This window comes from Sus scrofa, chromosome 2 (genome assembly GCF_000003025.6).
Source record: "Sus scrofa isolate TJ Tabasco breed Duroc chromosome 2, Sscrofa11.1, whole genome shotgun sequence".
NCBI lineage: Eukaryota > Metazoa > Chordata > Mammalia > Artiodactyla > Suidae > Sus > Sus scrofa.
In genome coordinates, this window is record NC_010444.4 from 79,733,226 (window position 1) to 79,753,427 (window position 20,202).

Here is a 20,202-nt window from a genome sequence, read left to right on the forward strand (position 1 = left end):
GGTGAGAAAAATATCTTGTGCCATTTGAGTGCCTTGGGGATTAGTCACTTAGACTGTATCCTGCAGGTTTTATTTGTAGATAAGACCAGTGGATGGTTGGATTTTTTAGAAGCTTGACTATTTTAAGAACCATTCTTTTGCTTAGGCAGTAGCCAGTAATTTTTAGGGAAAGGCCTCAATAAAAATTTCTGATAGCATGTGTCCTGTTTTACTGTATTCTAACCAGTGTAAAATTTGGAGGTAGTACATTTATATAGAATTGAAGGAGTTTTAAAGTTCCTAAATAATTAAACAAAGGTTAGGTGAGTAGAGTGTCTTTCATTCTGTCCTCCATTAATATCCCTTTCTCATTTGTTTTTGTTGGTTCTATGTTTTCTCCTTGTTTTGTGCAGATGTTCCATTGGGACTGTTTGCCAGATTGCTTTCTAAATTAGCCAGCTGGGGTTACTTTAAAAAACAGTATGTAATTTTTTTCCTTCTCCATGCTAAAACAGATTTGTTCTGCAGAACAGTGAGCTTGTTCATTGTCAGTGCAGACTAGTCATTCTTCATCACACGTTATCATTTGGAAGAAAGAGGGAGAATCTATGCCAGGATTTCGATGAGCTAATTAATTTCTACAGAAAAATATCTGTACCCTATATTAAAATAAATATAAAATAGTCTATAAGGCTTATTAACATCATAGTATAATCATTCGTTTACTGTGCATTATATGTGTAGAAAGGAAGTGATGTAATATACATTTCATTCATGTTTGTTATTAACTACATAAACATGATACTGATCTAGTAACCACTGGGCCAATAGTTTCTTCTTTGACATTGGCACCAGAGATGTCTGGTAGCAATTGCTCTCCATAATCTGGAGTAGTCTAATAGTCTTCTTCAAGATTCAAAACTAAATAAGCGTGTTTTATGAAATTATTGAAAAAAGAGAAAAATGTAGAAATACATAAAGGTAATCTTGATAAGATGATAGTCCCCTATTACTTGGATGTAAAATTACTTTTAACTATTTCTTTTGAAAAATATCTTTGTATACAAATCTTTGCCTCTGATTATTTCCTGAAAATAATTCTAAGAATGATTCTTAAGAAGGGACAGTTTCAGGTTAAAGGATGTGAATTCTCATAAGGCTCTTGTTGCATATTCAACATATTTTTCTAGAAAGTTTGTACCAAGTTATACTCCTACAACTTGTTCCTTCATACTTTCACCATTCTTAGCTATTCTGAAATGCTATTTGAGTTTTGAAATTTCTCCTTAATTTATTGTCACGTTTATTGACCACTTGAATGTTATTTTTGTATTCTTAGCCTATTTTTCTCTATGAAAGTATTTTTCTTACTGATTTATAAGTACTTTTATTATTCTGCCAAATATCTTACCTTTTTCCAACGTATATTGCAGTATCTTTTCTTTCTGATTTGTTTTTTGGTAGTAAGTAGCCAGTGAATTACTCCCTTCCTACAGGGTTAATTAATTTTTAGGAAGACTGATGTGGCTGTGAATACTGTGAATAGCCTTAAAAATGTTTTCCTGTAACACAGAATATCAAGCCTTAAATCAGTGAGTCTCAAACTTCAGTGTGAATAGAATCACCTTAGAGCTTGTTTAAAATGCATATTACCAGGCTATTCAGTGAGCCTGACCTGGAGCCCGGCAATCTTCATTTTTAATAATTTAACATTTTGATATTGTTAAACTTACCACTCTTTGAGAAACACTGTTTTGAGCTCTTTAGCTTGACATTCAAGATTTTGGGTGACTGTTCCCAGCTTATTTTGCCTGTGTGAAAATTGCTTCTGCTAAAATTGTCTATTTACTGTTTTTTAAGTAACATGTAGACAAATTCATCTCTAAGTCATTGTGGCTAAAAGGATCTATAAATGTGAGATGGTAATAGGCCATTTTTCTCCCCTTGCATATCCACCTTGTCTAAATCCTAACTTCCCTCTAAGATGCAACTCTTTCCTTCTTTTTCATGAAATCTTCCCTGACCATTTTAAGCATTTTGAGTTTTTTCCCTTCTGTCCCTAAGCACTCATATACAGCCTTTTGGCATTTACTGCATTCTTGAGTTTTGGGGTTTTTTTGTGTGTGTTAGTAATCTCAAATCGTTCATTATTTGTTGGCAGGGCTTTTGCCATGTATATATATATGTATGTATATATATATTTTTTATCTTCCACCGGACCTGTGTGGAAATAAAATCAAATGCCCTCTAGCCTCATTTGTCCTGGCTATTTTGAAGAACTGCAGTGAAATATTCACTGGCCATTCAGTGAATATTTTTAGAAATATCCCAAGTGTTCATTCTGTTCATTCTGTCCATATAGCCTTTATAATTCTGTAGACTTTGTTTATGTAATCTCTAAGCCTTGGTTTTTGTAGATTGAGGAGGTCTTCATCTTTTTAGTTTATCCTTGTGATATTCACCCCATGTTTGTTATTCCGTAGATTGTTTATGGATCAGCAGCTCTAATTTCATGCACCATTCCAGCTAGAGATTATTAGTGTTTTTTTTCTGATAGATTTCGGGCTTTAATAGGGAGGATGCCTTACAGAATTAAACAGGATGTCCTTAAGAATATGGTAATTTCTAGCTTGATGTATTGCAGTTTTTTCCCTTATAGTTCCAAGCAGCTGATAGATCCTTGACCTAGACTCAAAAGTCTTACCCTAATATTGTAAGTTGTTTCTCCAATGACTAGAACTCAGGGCTGACACTGGAGAAAAGGAAAGAGGGTTTCTGCATCTCCCCAGCCTGGATTTGATGCCAACCCTGTTGAGTAGCAGTTTTACAGATGCTTCTCCTTTATTTCTGCCTAAACCAGCCCCCTGGGAAAAAGAATGACTGCGTATTCTGGGGAAAAAAATGAGGTTGGTGAGGGCAATCTAGTCAACATCTGTCACTCCATTGCTTGTCAGGATTATTTTAGCTGATGTGTCTGACTGGGCAGGTGTCCCCTCTCTCCCTCAGTGCTCCATGTGCATCCCTCTTGAAGCTTCGCACTCTGTTGAAGAGGACACTCATCCCAGGTAGAGAGGGGGATGGGAAACTGGGCCAATTGAATCTATGTTTTTTCTTTCCATCAGACCAAGGCTACTTAACTGGGATCCATTGACTTCCTGAGGTCCATGACCTCTGAAATTCCTTACTAAGTTTTGTTTATGCATTTTTGTGCTTCTTAGAGAAGAGGGTCCAAATCTTTCATCAGATTTTCAAAGGGATCTGTAGATTTAGAAGTTATGCACCATGGCACCAGATGATGCTGTTTTTCATTAATTCTTGTTTACTTTGCAAGCAGGAATGACAGAAAATTCCAAATGCAAAGGGAAGTAGGGAGTTGGGTAGCCCTAGGCAAGCAATTACAAGATTGTTTTCTCATTTGAGGGGAATATGTTTTAGATGTCTTTGGCACATGATACAACCTTCAAAAGCTGTGTTGTCTGTTTCTCAAAGATTAATACATGAAGCTAGAAATACAAAAAGGAGAGGAGATATGGGATAAGTGGTGTGTGTGATACGATTGGCACATATAATAGGACTTAGAACGTGATGTGCAACCATGGCCTATAATTTTCCTTCTAGGGAGCTCAATTTAGTCACCTTTAAAGCGAAAGTGCTGAAATAAAATATATTTAAGATTCCTTTTAGCTCTAATAAACCTTTCATGAGAGAATTCTCTGTGTGCCAGGGATATCTAAAATTCACTTATATTGAAAAAGAAATCTTTGTCTGCCTCATGTTGTATGTGGCTCTGGGAAAAGGAAAAAAGCTCAGTTACAGACACATATATCATGCATGAGACTGATGAATTTCAGAACAGCGGTTTTGTGAATTTTTGGTCTTAACTTTCTCCAGAAGGTAAAGGGACACTAAATCAAGCCAATACTGAATATAATTGAATGATTTGACTCAAGTATCGTTTCTTGATAGAGATGTATGACGAATTTGTTGGTTGGTTAAAGTAAAATTACTAACTTTTATGAGTTAAATATAAATTCTGATTCGTCAATTTGTATTTTTTTTTCTCTTATGAGTTAGCTGTTTATACCAGGAATTCTTGAGAGAATGTTTTGTTTTAACCACATTATTCTGGAATGAAGAGAGTAATTTTAAATCCTTTAATGTGTTTGCAGTCATTATTTAGAAGCAAGGTCCTTGAATGAGAGAGATTATCGGGACCGGAGATACATTGATGAATACAGAAATGACTACTGCGAAAGATATGTTCCTAGACATTATCACAGAGACATTGAAAGCAGTTATCGAATCCATTGCAGTAAATCTTCAGTCCGAAGCAGGAGAAGCAGTCTTAAAAGGAAACGTAATAGACACTGTTCAAGTCATCAGTCACGTTCGGTATGATTGATTTTGTTTTTATTTTGGGTGAATACTTATTTGTGTATAAAAGCTCTTATTAAGCCAATAAGTTTGGAAAAGTATATATATATCTATATATATTAAAAATACTGTGACTGTAATTGTGTTTATATTACTTGAATCCTTAAAGGAAACTTCCAAATTCTTAAAACTAATTTGTATTTATTAGCTAACCCTAATTTGCCCACATTACTCATTTTCTGTAGACCAGATCATGAGTTTCTTGATTTTAATATTAAAAATATTTTTGTGTTTTTTATAATACAATTTTATGAAAAGATGAAGCACCCATCTTTTCTTTCATCTGAAACTTTTTTAACCTTAAAAGAAACCCCTTTCCCAATACTTGTAAACAAATATGGAAAGTTGCACTGGTGGATATTTAATCCTGCATGTAGCACAGTCCCATAGCACAGTGCATCATTATCTACAACTAGTTGCATTGGAATTCTAAAAATGGGTGCTAAATGGGAAATGTATTGTCTAAAAAGCCTGCCCTTTTTTTTACATTCACGTATCTTCACCTGTTTGATCAGTAAACTATAAATTATTATTTTCCTCCCCAAGTTTTCATCAGTAGAACTAGCATTGATTAGATTGAACATTGAAGTTAACTAGCCTTTACTTTCCCCTTTTATTTTAATCACATGTGTTTTAAAATATTGCTAAATAAACAATTTAAACTAATCTTGACATTTTAAAACATTTTCCTGATGAACTAGACATCCCAACTCACAGCATATACTATGTTATGACAAGAGGTTAATAGATCATGACATTGCTTTCTTTAAATTTCAGACTTCAATTAAATCAGTATTTTAAAGAGACAATTGTGTTGTTTTTTTCTATTGCCACTTTAAGTATCTTATCTGAAAATCTGTTCCTTGCCATGTTTTTCTTCTGTAACATAAACTGTGCCCTGTGAATTTCTGGGGACTGAATTTGAAATTGCTCCTGCCAACTGTTCGTGGCCTGGTGCTTATCTGAATGCCTGAATATCTCCCCGCTGAATGAATTGCGTATTCTGCCCTGAATTCACTCTGATATATTGATTGGCTGGACGATCTTGGTGCTGCCCACTTGCCGTTCCAGAAGAGCCACCGAAGGAAAAGATCCAGGAGTATAGAGGATGATGAGGAGGGTCACCTGATCTGTCAAAGTGGAGACGTTCTAAGAGCAAGATGTATAGAATATTTTTCAACACTTTTTAAACTTTGCAGACAGAATAATCTTTTTAAGAATAGTTTGTCAGCGGGGGGCTAAAGAACTCTTCATTACTTTTTTATTTTGTTTTTTGTGGGTTTGTTTGTTGTTCTTTTGTATTTCTTCTTTTCTGTAGAGTTTAAGTATTTCTACTCTAAAGTTCCAAAATAATCAGTGGAATTTGAAATTAGAGCAAGAAAGATAGCTCTATCTAAATTGTTTTTGTAGCAGCTGAAAATAAAATAATTTGAGTGCTGAAACCTTAGTTATGCTTTGATAGAGATCATTTGGAAATATTCCACACTTAAGCATTCATTGTTTGAATAACTGATAATTTATTCTCAGGTTCTTACACTTCTTTCTTCCCCCTCAATTTAGATGAAATCGTGGACACTTTGGGTGAAGGGGCCTTTGGCAAAGTTGTAGAGTGCATTGATCATGGCATGTAAGTTTTTTTTTTTTTCCTTTTTCTAGTATTTTTTGGTGGGGAATGACCCATAATTTAGATGGGATGATATTTTAGGTCGAAGCTATGTGTTTTCCTGGGAGGTGTAAGTATTCAAGATTTCCCTTTTTTATTAATTTATTTTTTCCATTATGGTTGGTTTACAGTGTTCAAAATTTCTTGACTTGTTTGTGAATTATTTACCATGAGTGTGGATTTTGATCAAGAATGCTCAAAATGTTTTTATCAGAGGGAGTTCATTGGAATTAAACTGGGTGTTGAAGAGTTTCCCAGAACTTAGGCACTTGGCTTTCTGTAAGAGAATCGGAGTGCTTTACTCTAGTTTTGAATTTCAGAGACAATAGAGCATGTCTACTTGGTTCAAAAACCTTTGTTTCCAAAGGATAGTGTTTGCATGTTAGAGTTAGCTTCCTAAACTACAAAGAAATTATATTAAAGTCTACAGAATAAAGTCCAGATTCTTTAATGAGTTATACTAAACCCTTTGTGATTTGATCGTCTCTGCTTCATTTTAACGTTTCTCCCCATGACCTTTATTCTGTATTGTGGTTGTTTTGATTGTCTTAAAACAATTTAGTGAAAACTGCACATTTCTAAATTAACATCTAAATGTTCTCAAAATAGTTGAGAAGGATGTAATTTCCAGCTTATTGTAAAAGTTAATTTTAAACAAAACAAAACAGAAAACTCTTTGAGCTCTCACTGTGGCACAGTGGGATTAGCAGTGGCATCTTGGGACTGCTGGGATGCAGGTTCAATCCCCACCCCAGCACAGTGGGTTAAGGATCAGGCATTGTCATAGTTGTGGCTTAGGTTGTGACTACAGCTTGGATCTGATCCCTGGCATGGGAGCTCCATATGCCATGGGGCAGCCAAAAACAAAACAAAGCAAAACCTCTCTCTTTAAATATGTTTGGGGGAATCTAACTACAGCAGCCTAATACCTACTGTCATCCATGAGCAAATTTTTCTTGAATTCTTAGAAATGTTTTACTTATCCTTGAATGTATTTTTACTCCTAAATGTTAATCACCCTTTCCTCTCTATCATTCTCTATATTTACATGTGTTATGTATTTTAAAATTTTACTAGCTAACTACAGACCTGATTCAGATTTCACTAGCTGACTCATTAAAAGCTTTTTAAAATTGCTTGAAATTCCAAAACCTTAGTATTTGAAGTATTCCAATAAATAGTATTCAATTGATCAAGTACAAATTCATTACAAATTTTGATGCTTATTAGACCTAAAGTAAGGTTTAATTAGAAATGTATCTCTTGGGAGTTCCCTTTGTGATGCTGGTGAAACAAATCCCAACTAGAAACTGTGAGGTTGTGGGTTTGATCCCTGCCCTTGCTCAGTGGGTTAAGGATCCCGAGTTGCCATGAACTGTGGTGTAGTTTGCAGACACGGCTTCGATCTGGCATTGCTGTGGCTCTGGCGTAGGCTGGCAGCTGTAGCTTCAATTAGACCCCTAGCCTGGGAACCTCCATATGCTGTGAGTGCAGCCTTAAAAAGCAAAAAGAAAAAAAGAGAAAAAAAAGAAAAGAAAAGAAATTGTCTTTTATTGGGATGGTTGGGGCTTTTTAAAAATAAGCTCATATGTCCGTAGATAAGTACATCTTACCGTTGCATTAAGTTTGCATTTTTTAGTTTTTTAATTGACGTGTAATTGACAAATTATGTAAGTTTGTAGGTTTAAAAGTGTATAACATGTTGGTTTGATACATTTGTATACTGCAGTATGATTACTACAGTGTGTTAACACTGTAATCCACTTTTCATTTTTATAGGTATCACACTATTCATTTTTATAGCTATTTTGTAGCTATTAGCACTTAAAAAACCTGGCTGGATGATGAAATAGATGAGACAAGTTGTTTTGTCACAGCAGGGGTTTCTTTGTTTTTTTGTTGTTTGGTGGTTTTTTTTTGTTTTGTTTGTTTTTTGGTTTAGTTGGTTTGGGGTTTTTTTCCTTCCCCTCCCCCCATTTCATGGTCATACCCATGGCATATGGAAGTTCCCAGGCTGGGGATTGAATCCAAGCCACAGTTGTCACCAATGCTGCTGCTGCGGCAATGCTGGCTCCTATAACTCACTGTGCCGGACTGGGGATTGAACCCACACTTCCACAGCGATCTAAGCTGCTACAGTTGGGTTCTTAACCCACTGCACCATGGCAGGAAGTCCTGTCACAACAGCTTTTTTTTTTTTTTTTTTTTAACAGGAGAAAAAAAATACAATTTTAATTAATATTTTCCCATGTACATAGGAAATCTCCAAAAGGAAAGTGAAGACCCAAAGAAACCCTTAGGCCCCAATCCTTGAGTACAAAGAATGGGAAATTGTTCAGATGCTGTCACAACAGTTTTATAGGTGTTTTTTTTTTTTTTTTTTTTTTTAAAGAGCTGTAGGTGCAGTATATGGAAGTTCCCAGGCTAGGGTTCAAAATGGAGCTGCAGGAGTTCCCGTCGTGGCGCACTGGTTAACGAATCCGACTAGGAACCATGAGGTTGGGGGTTCGATCCCTGCCCTTGCTCAGTGGGTTAACGATCCGGCGTTACCCTGAGCTGTGGTGTAGGTTGCAGACGTGGCTCGGATCCCGAGTTGCTGTGGCTCTGGCGTAGGCCGGGGGCTGCAGCTCTGATTCGACCCCTAGCCTGGGAACCTCCATATGAGAGTGTTGCCAAAATTTAGCCTCTGTCTGCTGTTGCTGAATAGAAATGTGAAGACAAAAATTTTGGGTGAAGGAGAAAAAGATAGCTTTATTGCTTTGCCAGGCAAAGGGAGCCCCAGCAGGCTTGTGTACCTAGGAACCCCACATGACACTAGCTCAGTTACAAGAGGGGTGGACTGGGGTTTGGGATGGAAATGTTCTAAAATTAGTTTGTGATGATGGATGTAATGACTGTAATAAAATTCATTGAATTTTTTAAAAAAAGAAAAAAAAAATGGAGCTATAGCTTCTGGCCTACACCACGGCCATAGCAATGCCAGATCCAGGCTGTGTCTGTAACCTGCACCACAGTTCTTGACAACACTGGATCCTTAACCCGCTGAGCAGGACCAGGGATTGAACCCACATCCTCATGATACTAGTTGGGTTCGTTTCAGCTGAGCCATAACGGGAACTCCTATAGTAATTCTTTTAAGTCTTGATGTACATGCTTTACATCATGGAGACATTATCATCAAAATAATTTTTTAATGATTTATCAGCCCACAACTTCATTGGGGTTTTGTTAAAAGCAGTGAGCTGGAAAAAGTTTTGCTATCTGGCCACTTGAACGATTTGTTTGCCTCATTTTTTTTTTTTTTTTACAGTCTAGGGCACATATCTTGCCATACTAATTCCATGTGCATGAGGTTTTCTTTTCTTTTGTAAGTGGAAAAGCTATAGTGAAAAAAGAGGCTTGAATGCTAGCTCATGTTCAAGAGGATTAGATTTAGAAAAGAGGACAAAAGGAAGTTGAAGATGTGGAAATCTCTTTCCTCAAAATCATTCATGGCTCTATACTTCTTAGGAAGTATTACAGATGCCCCAGTCTGAATGAAGCACACTGCCCTACATTGTGGCTAATTTCTATCTACTGATGTCAGTAAATGTACTAAACATTTTTTTAGCTTCATGACTTAGGAGACATGATGGTATCTTATTTGCCTGAATGTTACCCCTTTTTTTCCCAAACCCGAGAGTTTTCTTTCAGGGCTTAATTGTGTGTCTCCTCTTTGAAGAAGTTCAAGTTCCCCTAACCCCGATAGTTAGGCTCTTTTTTTCTCTCTACTCTGTATTACCTCATATCAAGCACTTCTAACCTTAGGAAAGTTGTTCAGATGTCTTGCTTTTCTTAATGTCTTGCTTTTCTAATGACTGTGAGGCACATGGAACAAGCCCTTTTTATCACTAATAACCTGTGTACCATCTGGCACAGTCTGTCTAGCTTGGTGAATGAGCAAATGTTTTTAGCAGTAGCATATTCTAGTGAAGTTTTATATTTTTATTCTTAAAAAAAAAGAAGAACCATTATATAAAATCTAGGTAAATTTAAAATTCTGGGAACAAATAGTAACATTCATAAGTATTAAGAGAATCATCTTGCCATATAAAATGTATTTTGTCAAAACGTTTTGAAAATATGTGAATCTGTTATCATATGCCCTGATGGATTATTTTAGGAAAATAGCTTAGAATAATTGGCACTTAATAAGATTTTGCTTTAGAGGATAAATGTCTCCAGCTCCCTTCTGTTCATTTACCATTTTCATATTTTGTTTTTAAGGGATGGCATGCATGTAGCAGTGAAAATTGTAAAAAATGTGGGTCGATATCGTGAAGCAGCTCGTTCAGAAATCCAAGTATTGGAGCATTTAAATAGTACTGATCCCAATAGTGTCTTGTAAGTATAAACTTGGAACTATGATCCATCGTATTACATGAAATAATGAGGCATCTGTAAACTGAATTACTTTTATTTTGATCTGTTTTAGCCGATGTGTCCAGATGCTAGAATGGTTTGATCATCATGGTCATGTTTGTATTGTGTTTGAACTACTGGGACTTAGTACCTATGATTTCATTAAAGAAAATAGCTTTCTGCCATTTCAAATTGACCACATCAGGCAAATGGCATATCAGATCTGTCAGTCAATAAATTGTAAGTATACTTGCTAAATCTTTAAACATCAGTACATTAAAGTTTTTATTATACAAGCAACATATCAAAATATTTTCACTAAAAGTGTACATATTACAAGATGAAGCCACATTTGATTCCTACATCTACTACTAAACTTCCCTCCCCCAGAACTGGTTAAATTTGTAAACGAAACTAATTATTTTTTTTGTTCTTTTATAGTTCTGCATCATAATAAATTAACCCATACAGATCTGAAGCCTGAAAATATTTTATTTGTGAAGTCTGACTATGTAGTCAAATATAATTCTAAAATGGTAAGTTAAAGAGTTGTTTTAATTTTGGTGATTGTCTTTAAAATTAATTTAGATCCTTGGGTGAGGAATTTTACCTCTGAGGCTTATTATATCCTGATGTTTAACCCAAATAGAGTAATCCTTTGTCTTTTTCATGGGGTTATGTTGAAAATCAAAAAGATAATTCATGTGCAAGCCTTTTGGATAGTGCTGTAAAATATTTCATATCTTTATTGATTTTCATGTTTATTCAACTCTCTAGAAACGTGATGAACGCACACTGAAAAACACAGATATCAAAGTTGTTGATTTTGGAAGTGCAACATACGATGATGAACATCATAGTACTTTGGTATCTACACGGCATTACAGAGCCCCAGAGGTCATTTTAGGTCAGTATACACCGTATTTCCTGATATTTTATTGAAAAAGAGATACTTTTGTTGTTGTTCTCCACAGCCCTTATTGGGGCAGGCTGTGATTTTCTTAGCAGTTACAAAAAATGACTTTCTGTTTTCAAAAAATCTGTCTGGACATTGCTATAATTATTTTTCCTGAGCAGGAAAAATGTGATACCATCTGTAAAGATACTCCAGGTGGTGGTTATTTTTGAATAAGTCAGTCTTACGAGTTCCTAAGAGAGTAAGCTCTATTGACTAAGTACATAACAGCATTGTGATTTGGAAATGATGTGGGTATTTCTTTTTTTTTGTTAATGTTTTTTAAAGTTTTATTGAAGTATAGTTGATTTACAAGATGTACAACAGAGTGATTCAGTTATACCTTTATTCAGTTATACATCCATTCTACCTATTTTCATCTCATCGCAAAAGCATGGGGCTGGTAAAAATGCTAATGTTCGATTGACAGACATCTAGATGTAGGGTGGTTGGAGGTCAAGAAGAGAGAAAGGGGCTAGTCTAAGGAGAGCTTCTTTGATAATCTTTCATGTAAGAAAAACTGGAAAATAAAATGAGTTAAGGTACAGGGTTTTAAAATAAGAGAGAATTCAGGGAATGTACATCTTATGCCTCAAAACTTAAAAGTTAGGGACAGGTCATGTTGATAGAGCAAGGAAGTCAGGTGGCTTTGGGGCTTGGAGACAGTAGGAAAACTTCAGATCAGGTACAATTGGAAGATAGTTAAATGGAAGAAGCTTGTTTTACTTAGCCAAAAGTAAGGTCCACCTGAAGTTGGATGGTTAAACATTTTTATGGAATCAGTCTTTTCCACTTTTTACCTTTTGCCCCATAGGATTTGGTAGTGCAGAATAGAAGGGTGAAAGCAAACTAATGGTATTTACTTAGATTAGAGGATTGGTTAAAGGGGTAAGGAAATTAAGAATATTATGCAGTGTTGGCCAGTAGAACTTTCCATGATGATGGAAATGTTTTATATCTGTCCTGTCCAATATGGTAGCCATTAGCTACACATGAACTGCTGTGTACTTGTGGTATAGCTAGTGTGACTGAGGAACTGAATTTTAAATTAACTGAAATTTTAGATTTAAATAGCCATGTATAGTTAGTGGCTGCCACGTAAGACAGCACAGATAAAGAGCTCATCTTTGAGATTGACGGTACTAGGATTTTTGCTTAGTATGGTCTGAAAGGAGCAGCTGTGTTGCATTAGTTTAGAGAGAGTTCAGTTTAGGACTGAAGGCTGCAATGAAGGTAAAAGAAAGTGTGGGAAGAGTTGTGGACAGAGGTATTTTCAGAGCTTAAAAGGAGGTAACTCGCTGTGTTTTAATCAGTTTTAGGAAGCAGATTTTCCTCTACATTTTAGCATGTGGGGAAATACAGAAACATTTGGCATTTTTTCTTTGTTATTGGTATGTAAGACAGTGGTGCATCTTATGGTTAGTTAATGGTCTACTCCTAGATTGGTTAAGTTATAGTGATTCTTAGTAATAATACAGTTCCTTGTGTGGCCAGGCTAGGTATAGTTTTAGATAGAAATCCAAAATTGGGATTATAGGTCTTGAGGAAAAGAAATCGAGGGGTTGTGTGTGTGTGCGTGCGTGCGTGCGTGTGTGTGTGAAGTGTTACTCCTGAGGATTACAGCAGAGTTAAGTTGAAGAGAAAGATGTAGTTGGGTGCTACAATTGAGGAGGGCAGCTGGTCTCATGTCTTTGGTGTTGATAATAAACAGAAGTTGGGAGAAGTTGGTAAAAGTGAATGATGTGAAATTCCAAAGAGTATGAGAGCTGACTCCTAAGAGAGTGGGATGACTTAGAATGGTGTGCTGCAGAAGGTTGCAGTCACCTGGGAGAAAGCTGGACTGGGAGAAAGGAGTGGCTGGAAGAGAAAAATGTTCATCTTAGGTCCAAGCTCTATCATTTGCAAATTTTGTATGTACAGTAATGGCTCCATTATCCATTTGTTCAAATGATAGATAACTATGAAGGTTAACTAAAATGGCAAAATCATAGTCAAGTCCCTTGGGTATATTGTTTCTTCCTTTATCTTTTAATTCAGTGATGTTAAAGTAATTGAAATATCTTTTTAAGTAGGTTTTATTTATATATTATTGTTTTATTAAATATTTGTTCTTTAAAACATCTGTATGATTTAGTCTTTTTTTTTTTTTCCTTTCTAATTATAGACTTGAGAAGGCTAAGGTTTTTTTTTTTTCTCTTTTCTGAATAATATTACTGTTGAGAATATAATCAGGTATAGATGGCCTGAAAGTACATATATAGATACCTCTCTGTGTGAGCTGTAAATGGCTGTCTAATTCTGTTTATAGGTGACACTGCTTATAATAACCATTAAAATTCTTACATTATTTATGTGAAACCAGTATTTCTTTTCTTTTTTTCTTCTTTTTCTTTTCTTTTTTTTTCCTCTTTCCTTTTTAGGGCGGCACCTGCAGCATATGGAAGTTCTCAGGCTAGGGGTTAGATTGGAGCAGCTGCCAGCCTATGCCACAGTGATGCAGGATCTGAGCTACGTCTGCAACCTATGCCATAGCTCACAGCAACGCCAGATCTTTAACCCACTGAGCAAGGCCCTCGGGGATCGAATCTTCATCCTCATGGATACTAGTTGGGTTTGTTACTGCTGAGCCACAACAGGAACTCCATAGTATTTCTTTTAATGGAAGAAATAAACTCAGACATCAAGCTGATGATAATTGGTAAGGGGTTAGTAATTTCATTCTGAGGATGATTGTTGACCTATATTTACATTGATAAAATGTAAAATTTTGAGCAGGGTATCATAGTGCTCATTGCACAAGCAATTCAAAGACTATAGAATATTTGCTAGCCCTCCTTTTATTTTACATAAAATGCCTCCTCCTCCCCCAGGTTAAAATACTGTAATTTGATATCAGGATATGGAGGACTCAGAAAGCATACTGAGTAATATTTGATATAAAACTGAAAATGTAAACCTTGAATTTTTTGTCATATTCTCCTAAATTGGCCATGTAAAGAAAGCACTCACATAGGAAAGATTTAGTGTATTGGCAGTTAAAAACTGTTGCATAATAAAATGTTTGGTTTTGTTTTTAGCTTTAGGTTGGTCTCAGCCTTGTGATGTTTGGAGCATAGGTTGCATTCTTATTGAATATTACCTTGGTTTCACAGTCTTTCAGGTATGTATTTAGTAAATGTTATTTACTAATTCATAATGAACTTTTAAGTGTTAAAAACATGTTAAAGTTTTGGTTTCCATAGTGAAAAGTTACCATAGTCTCATTATTCTTTTTTTTTTTTTTTTTTGTCTTAAAGCCTTTTCTAGGACTGCTCCCACGGCATATGGAGGTTCCCAGGCTAGGGGTCTAATCTGAGTTGTAGCTGCCGGCCTACACCACAGCCACAGCAACGCAGGATCCGAGCCGCTTCTGCAACCTACACCACAGCTCACGGCAATGCCAGATCCTTGACCCACTGAGCAAGGCCAGGGATGGAACCCACAACCTCATGGTTCCTAGCTGGCTGGGTTCGTTAACCACTGCGCCACGATGGGAACTCCTCATTATTCTTAAGATTAAAACTTGCATGTGCAAAATAATCATCCTTCTCTAAACACACAGTTGAATGAAATACTATCAGTGAATGGTCATAATTCATTCTGCACGTGATTGGAGTTCTTAAACACATGGTTCATACTGATTTCCTATGACCCCCCCCCTTTTTTGTGGTGCTTCTTTATAAATTTACATTACTGTTACTGTGGTCAGTTTTAATTCATGTTATGTTGCACTTTTTTTCTTAAAAGAATTCAGAAACAGTAAGTCGTATTAAGCATCTCTGACATCCTAGCACACTTCTGAGTCTCCGTGTGTAAAGATGAAAAGACATCTGTCCTCAAAGAAGTTAGGCACAAGATAGACATGGGAAAACTGTTAAGACAGTCCAGTGTGATATTTGCTATAATAGAACAACATAGAAGGTGTAGCAGGAGGCCAGAAAGGTGAACAGTTAAGTTTCTTTAGAGAAGGCATCACTGAAAATAGGAAGTTTAAACCATGCTGTAAGGAAGAGAAGGAATTTTTCAGAAAACTGGAATGTGTGATGGCCATATCATGAAGAAGAAATCGTATTCCTAAATGCAGGAGGCATAAAGAAAGATACTCTGGTTGAGGAAGAATGCTGTGGGAGTATTTATCGTGGATAAATAGGAAAATGATGTCAGTAGGCAAGGACTGATTGGTAATGGACTTGTTTGCTGTAGGAAGGTATTTGTTTTATCCTTGGAGCCAGTGGTTTCCAAATGTAGGCTTTGTCTAAAATGAAAATGATGTTGTGGGGTTGCCATTCTGGCTTTCATTTAGAAGTTATCTGTCCTGGCTTTTTGGTATTCAGATGTCCCTTTAATGAAATGATGATAGTAGATACTGGCCTTTTAAAATAAAAGTCCTTACTTGGAAAAATAAAAAGCAGAAAACATTATTTAGGTGTCTATGTTTTTCCCTCCTAATTTTACTTATGTCAGAAAATGTAATGGTGTAGCCATTAAAGAATTTTAAGTAGGGTTGTGGTGTGAAGAGGGTGTTCCGCTTTGTGGTTGGGCTGTGTGAGTGTGGTTTGGGAGTTCCTGCCTAATGCTGTTAAGGTTGATTTGAACTTATGGCAGTGCAGGTGGAGAGGAAGCTATGCTGAAATAAACGTCATTTAGGGAGTTCCTAAGGAAGTTAGGAACTTAGGGAGTTCCTTCATGGTGCAGCGGGTTAGGGGCCCAGATTGCTGCTGTCATGCAGGTTCAGTCCCTGGCCTGGGAACTTCCACATGCTGCAGGCATGCCACCCTTCAGAATAATAGAGCAGAATAAATGTGTTCACTGCTGTGGGGCACCTCACCAAACTTCTGCTTATGTCTAATATGTAGAGATCCTGTTAAAAGTACTCTGAATTCATAGACAAGTTAGATATCTAGAACATATCTATTGGCCATTTCTAGGGGGTGGTCTCTGTTATGGTAGTAAGCTATAGGATCAAGAAAAAGTTGAGCAAAGTACATGCTTTCTTCATTCTGACACTTATATAAAATAGATCTTTCAAATGGTTTTATGATTGCACATCACTCTGAGGTCTTAATTGTGAATTATTAACATTGCTTTGAAATGTAGTTTATATTTGAATTCCACCCTCCAGTTCAACTAAGGAACTCTTTGAAAATGTGGCACTTGTGTTATTCATTCTTGTCCTGAAAAGCAGTGTGCGGAGTTCCCATCCTGTTTCAATGGTTAACAAATCTGACTAGCATCCATGAGGATGCAGGTTCAATCCCTGCCCTCTCTCAGTGGGTTAAGGATCTGGCATGGCTGTGAGCTGTGGTGTAGGTTGAAGATGCAGCTTGGATCCTGTGTTGCTGTGACTGTGGCATAGGCAGGCAGCTACAGCTCTGATTCAACCCCTGGCCTGGGAACCTCTGTATGCCTTTGATTCGGCCCTAAAAAGCAAAATAAATAAACAAACAAACAAATGTAGTGTGCTAGGTACAGTAGTTAATGGATTTAAAAAGCATTGCTCACAGCCTCTGCTCTCCAGAACAAGGATTGGCAGACTATTTTCCTGCCTGATGCCTGCGTTAAAAAAAGAAAAAGAATATGTGATAGAAACCATTTTTGACCATCCAAGCCTAAAGTATGTACTTTAGAGAAAAAATTTGCCAGCCTCTGCTTTAGGAGCATACCATTTCAGCTATAATTTTAACAGTTTATTTTACTTTAGCTAGAACTCCCATGAGTTTTGACTTGGGTTCACAGTTCAAGTTCCCTCATTTATAAGCTCTTATGACCTTAAGCCTAGTATGTTAACCTCTTTGAAAGTCTTGTTGCCATATACCCAGCTCAGAGTTGTTGTGAGAATTATTGGGACTGTATTTTTATTGTCTAGAAATAATAAGTGTTACAGGGTTGCTATTCGTTGGGTAATGGAAGTTAGTTAAGCAACTGATAAAATGAAACAGTTTTTTGGTAATCTTCCTCAGTTATTCCTCAGTTAAATAGCATAAGAAATACAAATAAATAAGGAAAAACTGTTCAGTTTTACATTAAATTATTTGTCATCTCCTCTACAGACTTTACTGATCCTTTTCAGAAACTTTAATTTTATTGGATTTGTATCAGACAATACAGCTCATTCAGTTTTATTCCATCTTTGATGTAGACTGTAATATAAATTTTATAGTTACCTCATCTAGTCCTTTTTATGTCAATACTGTTTTCTTGTGTTTTCCTTTATGTGCATGTAGAGAAATATAAAGTGCTAAATTTGTTCTTCTATTTCTTTAGACTCATGATAGTAAAGAGCACCTGGCAATGATGGAACGAATATTAGGACCCATACCAACACACATGATTCAGAAAACAAGGTATGCTTTTTAAGGTTAAAGCCCATGTTGGATGCATGCAGTGGCCTGTATTCAAACTACAGAAAACCCAACTTTGTTGTTATTGCTTATTCTAAGGACTGCAGATGGTGAATATTTTTCATGAAGCCAAGTTTTAAAAAAGTAATGCAGTATTTGGAGTTCCTGTCATGGCACAGCAGAAGTGAATCCAACTAGAAACCATGATGTTGCAGGTTCGATCCCTGGCCTTGCTCAGTGGGTCAAGGATCCGGTGTTGCCATGAGCTGTGCCGTAGGTCGAAGACAAGGCTCAGATCTGGCATTGCTGTGGCTGTGGTGTTGGCCAACGGCTACAGCTCTGATTAGACCCCTAGCCTTGGAACCTCCATATGCCTTGGGTGCGGCCCTAAAAAGACAAAAAGAAAGAAAAAAAAAGTGATGCAGTATTTACTTTGTGATCCAGAGTAGTGTTTTTATACTCAAGTTAGCCTTTGCATAAATGTTTTCCTAAGTTGATGTAAAAATGATATGTAGGATAGTAAAATGAGCTTCATTTTGGAGTCATGTTGATCTAAGTTTGAGTTCCATATTGTTGCTAACCAGCTATATGTCTTTGGACAAGATGCTATCCATGGTTTCAAAACACAGCTTTGCCGCAAAAGTCACCCAGGGTGTCATTTAGAGATTTCCAGCCCCCTTCCAGATCTAGTGAAATCAATTTTCAAGAGTGGATCCAGGAACCTATATTTTTGAATACAGGTTCAATTGTTTACATGTATGATATTTGGGAGCAACTTAGGTAGGATGCTAAAACCTCAGAGGGTACATGATTAAGGGAAACTATCATATAAGGTGTCTGATACATAATTGTTGCTGAGATTTTTAAAAATTATGTGTATGTATATATAGAGAGATGCCTATGGATCCATCTTCCCTGCTGTGTATCTTCTGATGGGTACAGGGTAAAGATGTGAATCTTTTTTTTTTTTTTTTTTAACTAATCCAAACTTTTTTCTCCTGTAGAAAACGCAAGTATTTTCATCATAACCAGCTAGATTGGGATGAACATAGTTCTGCTGGTAGATATGTTAGGAGACGCTGCAAACCATTAAAGGTAAAAAAGAGGGAGGAAGAAAAGGTTGAAGTTAAAAAAAAAAAACCTATTTTAATGATTTCTTAATGTCTTCCTTACAAAATCATTTTTCCCTTCAGGAGTTTATGCTTTGTCATGATGAAGAACATGAGAAACTGTTTGACCTGGTTCGAAGAATGTTAGAATATGATCCTGTGAAAAGAATTACCTTGGATGAAGCATTGCAGCATCCTTTCTTTGACTTATTAAAAAAGAAATGAAATGGAAATCAGTGGTCTTACTATACTTCTCTAGAAGAGATTACTTAAGACTGTGTCAGTCAACTCTAAACATTCTAATATTTTTGTAAACATTAAATTATTTTGTACAGTTAAGTGTAAATACTGTATGTTTTGTATCAATAGCATAATTATCTTGTTAAGCAAATATGGTCTTGATAATGAATGAAATATAAAAGCTGAAATTAATTTTCCTTTTTTGAGATTAATTACCATTTTTAAAGACCTTTGGAATATCCTTTGTGTCCAGTGATAAAATGTGATTGATCTTGTCTTTTGTACATGGAGGTTGACTCTGAAGTTAATTTCTTTTCTTCTTCTTCTTCTTTTTTTTTTTTTTTTTTTTGAGTAAAAGGAACTCTTGACTACTTCATTCTTAAATGAATATTCTTTATATACCTCAAATTCAGAAATTTTAACTCAAAATTTTTTTTTTTTGTAATTGTTGAACAGGTGGTAAGTATTACTCTGGGTAGTCAGGTATTGGAAATCAAACCTCCTGGGAAATGTTTACTGTTGGAATTTCATTAAATTGTAATTATGTTCTGTTTCATTGGGTAATATCAGTGGTGGTGAGTAGCATTCATGGAATGACATCCAGTTTGTGCATCATGTTAGGTTAATAAAACCACATACACATTTCTTTTAAGATTAGTCTAACTCGAAAGTTTGGAGTTCCTGTCATGGTGCAGTGGAAATAAATCTGACTAGTATCCATGAAGATGTGGGTTCAATCCCTGGCCTTTTTCAGTGGATCAGGGATCTGGTGTTGCCGTGAGCTGTGGTGTAGGTCACAGATGGGGCTCGGATCCTGCATTGCTATGGCTGTGGTGTAGGCCAGCAGCTGTAGCTCTTGATTTGACTGGTAGCCTGGGAACTCCCATTTGCCATGAGTGTGGCCCTAAAAAGCAAAAAAAAAAAAGTCAGCTTGGAAGTCAGTCTATTTTCCAAAGGCTATTTATATAGTCAGTCACAAACATAGAAAGGAATTTTGATGGCTAAGGTTTTTAATAATGTCAAATCCTCATGAGTCTTGAA

General features: G+C 36.2%; 1 protein-coding gene across 11 annotated transcripts in view; it reads left to right on the plus strand.

Annotated features, from left to right (window-relative positions):
• CLK4 (CDC like kinase 4) overlaps positions 1-19,720 on the plus strand; it is a 23,486-nt gene extending 3,766 nt beyond the window's left edge. For 2 of the 11 annotated variants that reach the window (XM_005654961.3, XM_005654962.3), the window contains exons 3-14: positions 393-459; positions 4,149-4,371; positions 5,485-5,575; positions 5,974-6,040; positions 10,343-10,459; positions 10,551-10,717; positions 10,919-11,013; positions 11,255-11,384; positions 14,510-14,592; positions 17,736-17,815; positions 18,817-18,907; positions 19,006-19,720. In XM_005654961.3, the coding sequence (XP_005655018.1) occupies positions 393-459; positions 4,149-4,371; positions 5,485-5,575; positions 5,974-6,040; positions 10,343-10,459; positions 10,551-10,717; positions 10,919-11,013; positions 11,255-11,384; positions 14,510-14,592; positions 17,736-17,815; positions 18,817-18,907; positions 19,006-19,146 (1,352 nt within the window). In that variant the 3' untranslated portion in view covers positions 19,147-19,720. Of the gene's footprint in view, positions 1-392; positions 460-2,985; positions 3,045-4,148; positions 6,041-10,342; positions 10,460-10,550; positions 10,718-10,918; positions 11,014-11,254; positions 11,385-14,509; positions 14,593-17,735; positions 17,816-18,816; positions 18,908-19,005 lie in introns of all 11 variants that reach the window. The other 9 variants (XM_021084353.1, XM_021084356.1, XM_003123650.6 and 6 more) reach the window with 7 other exon arrangements.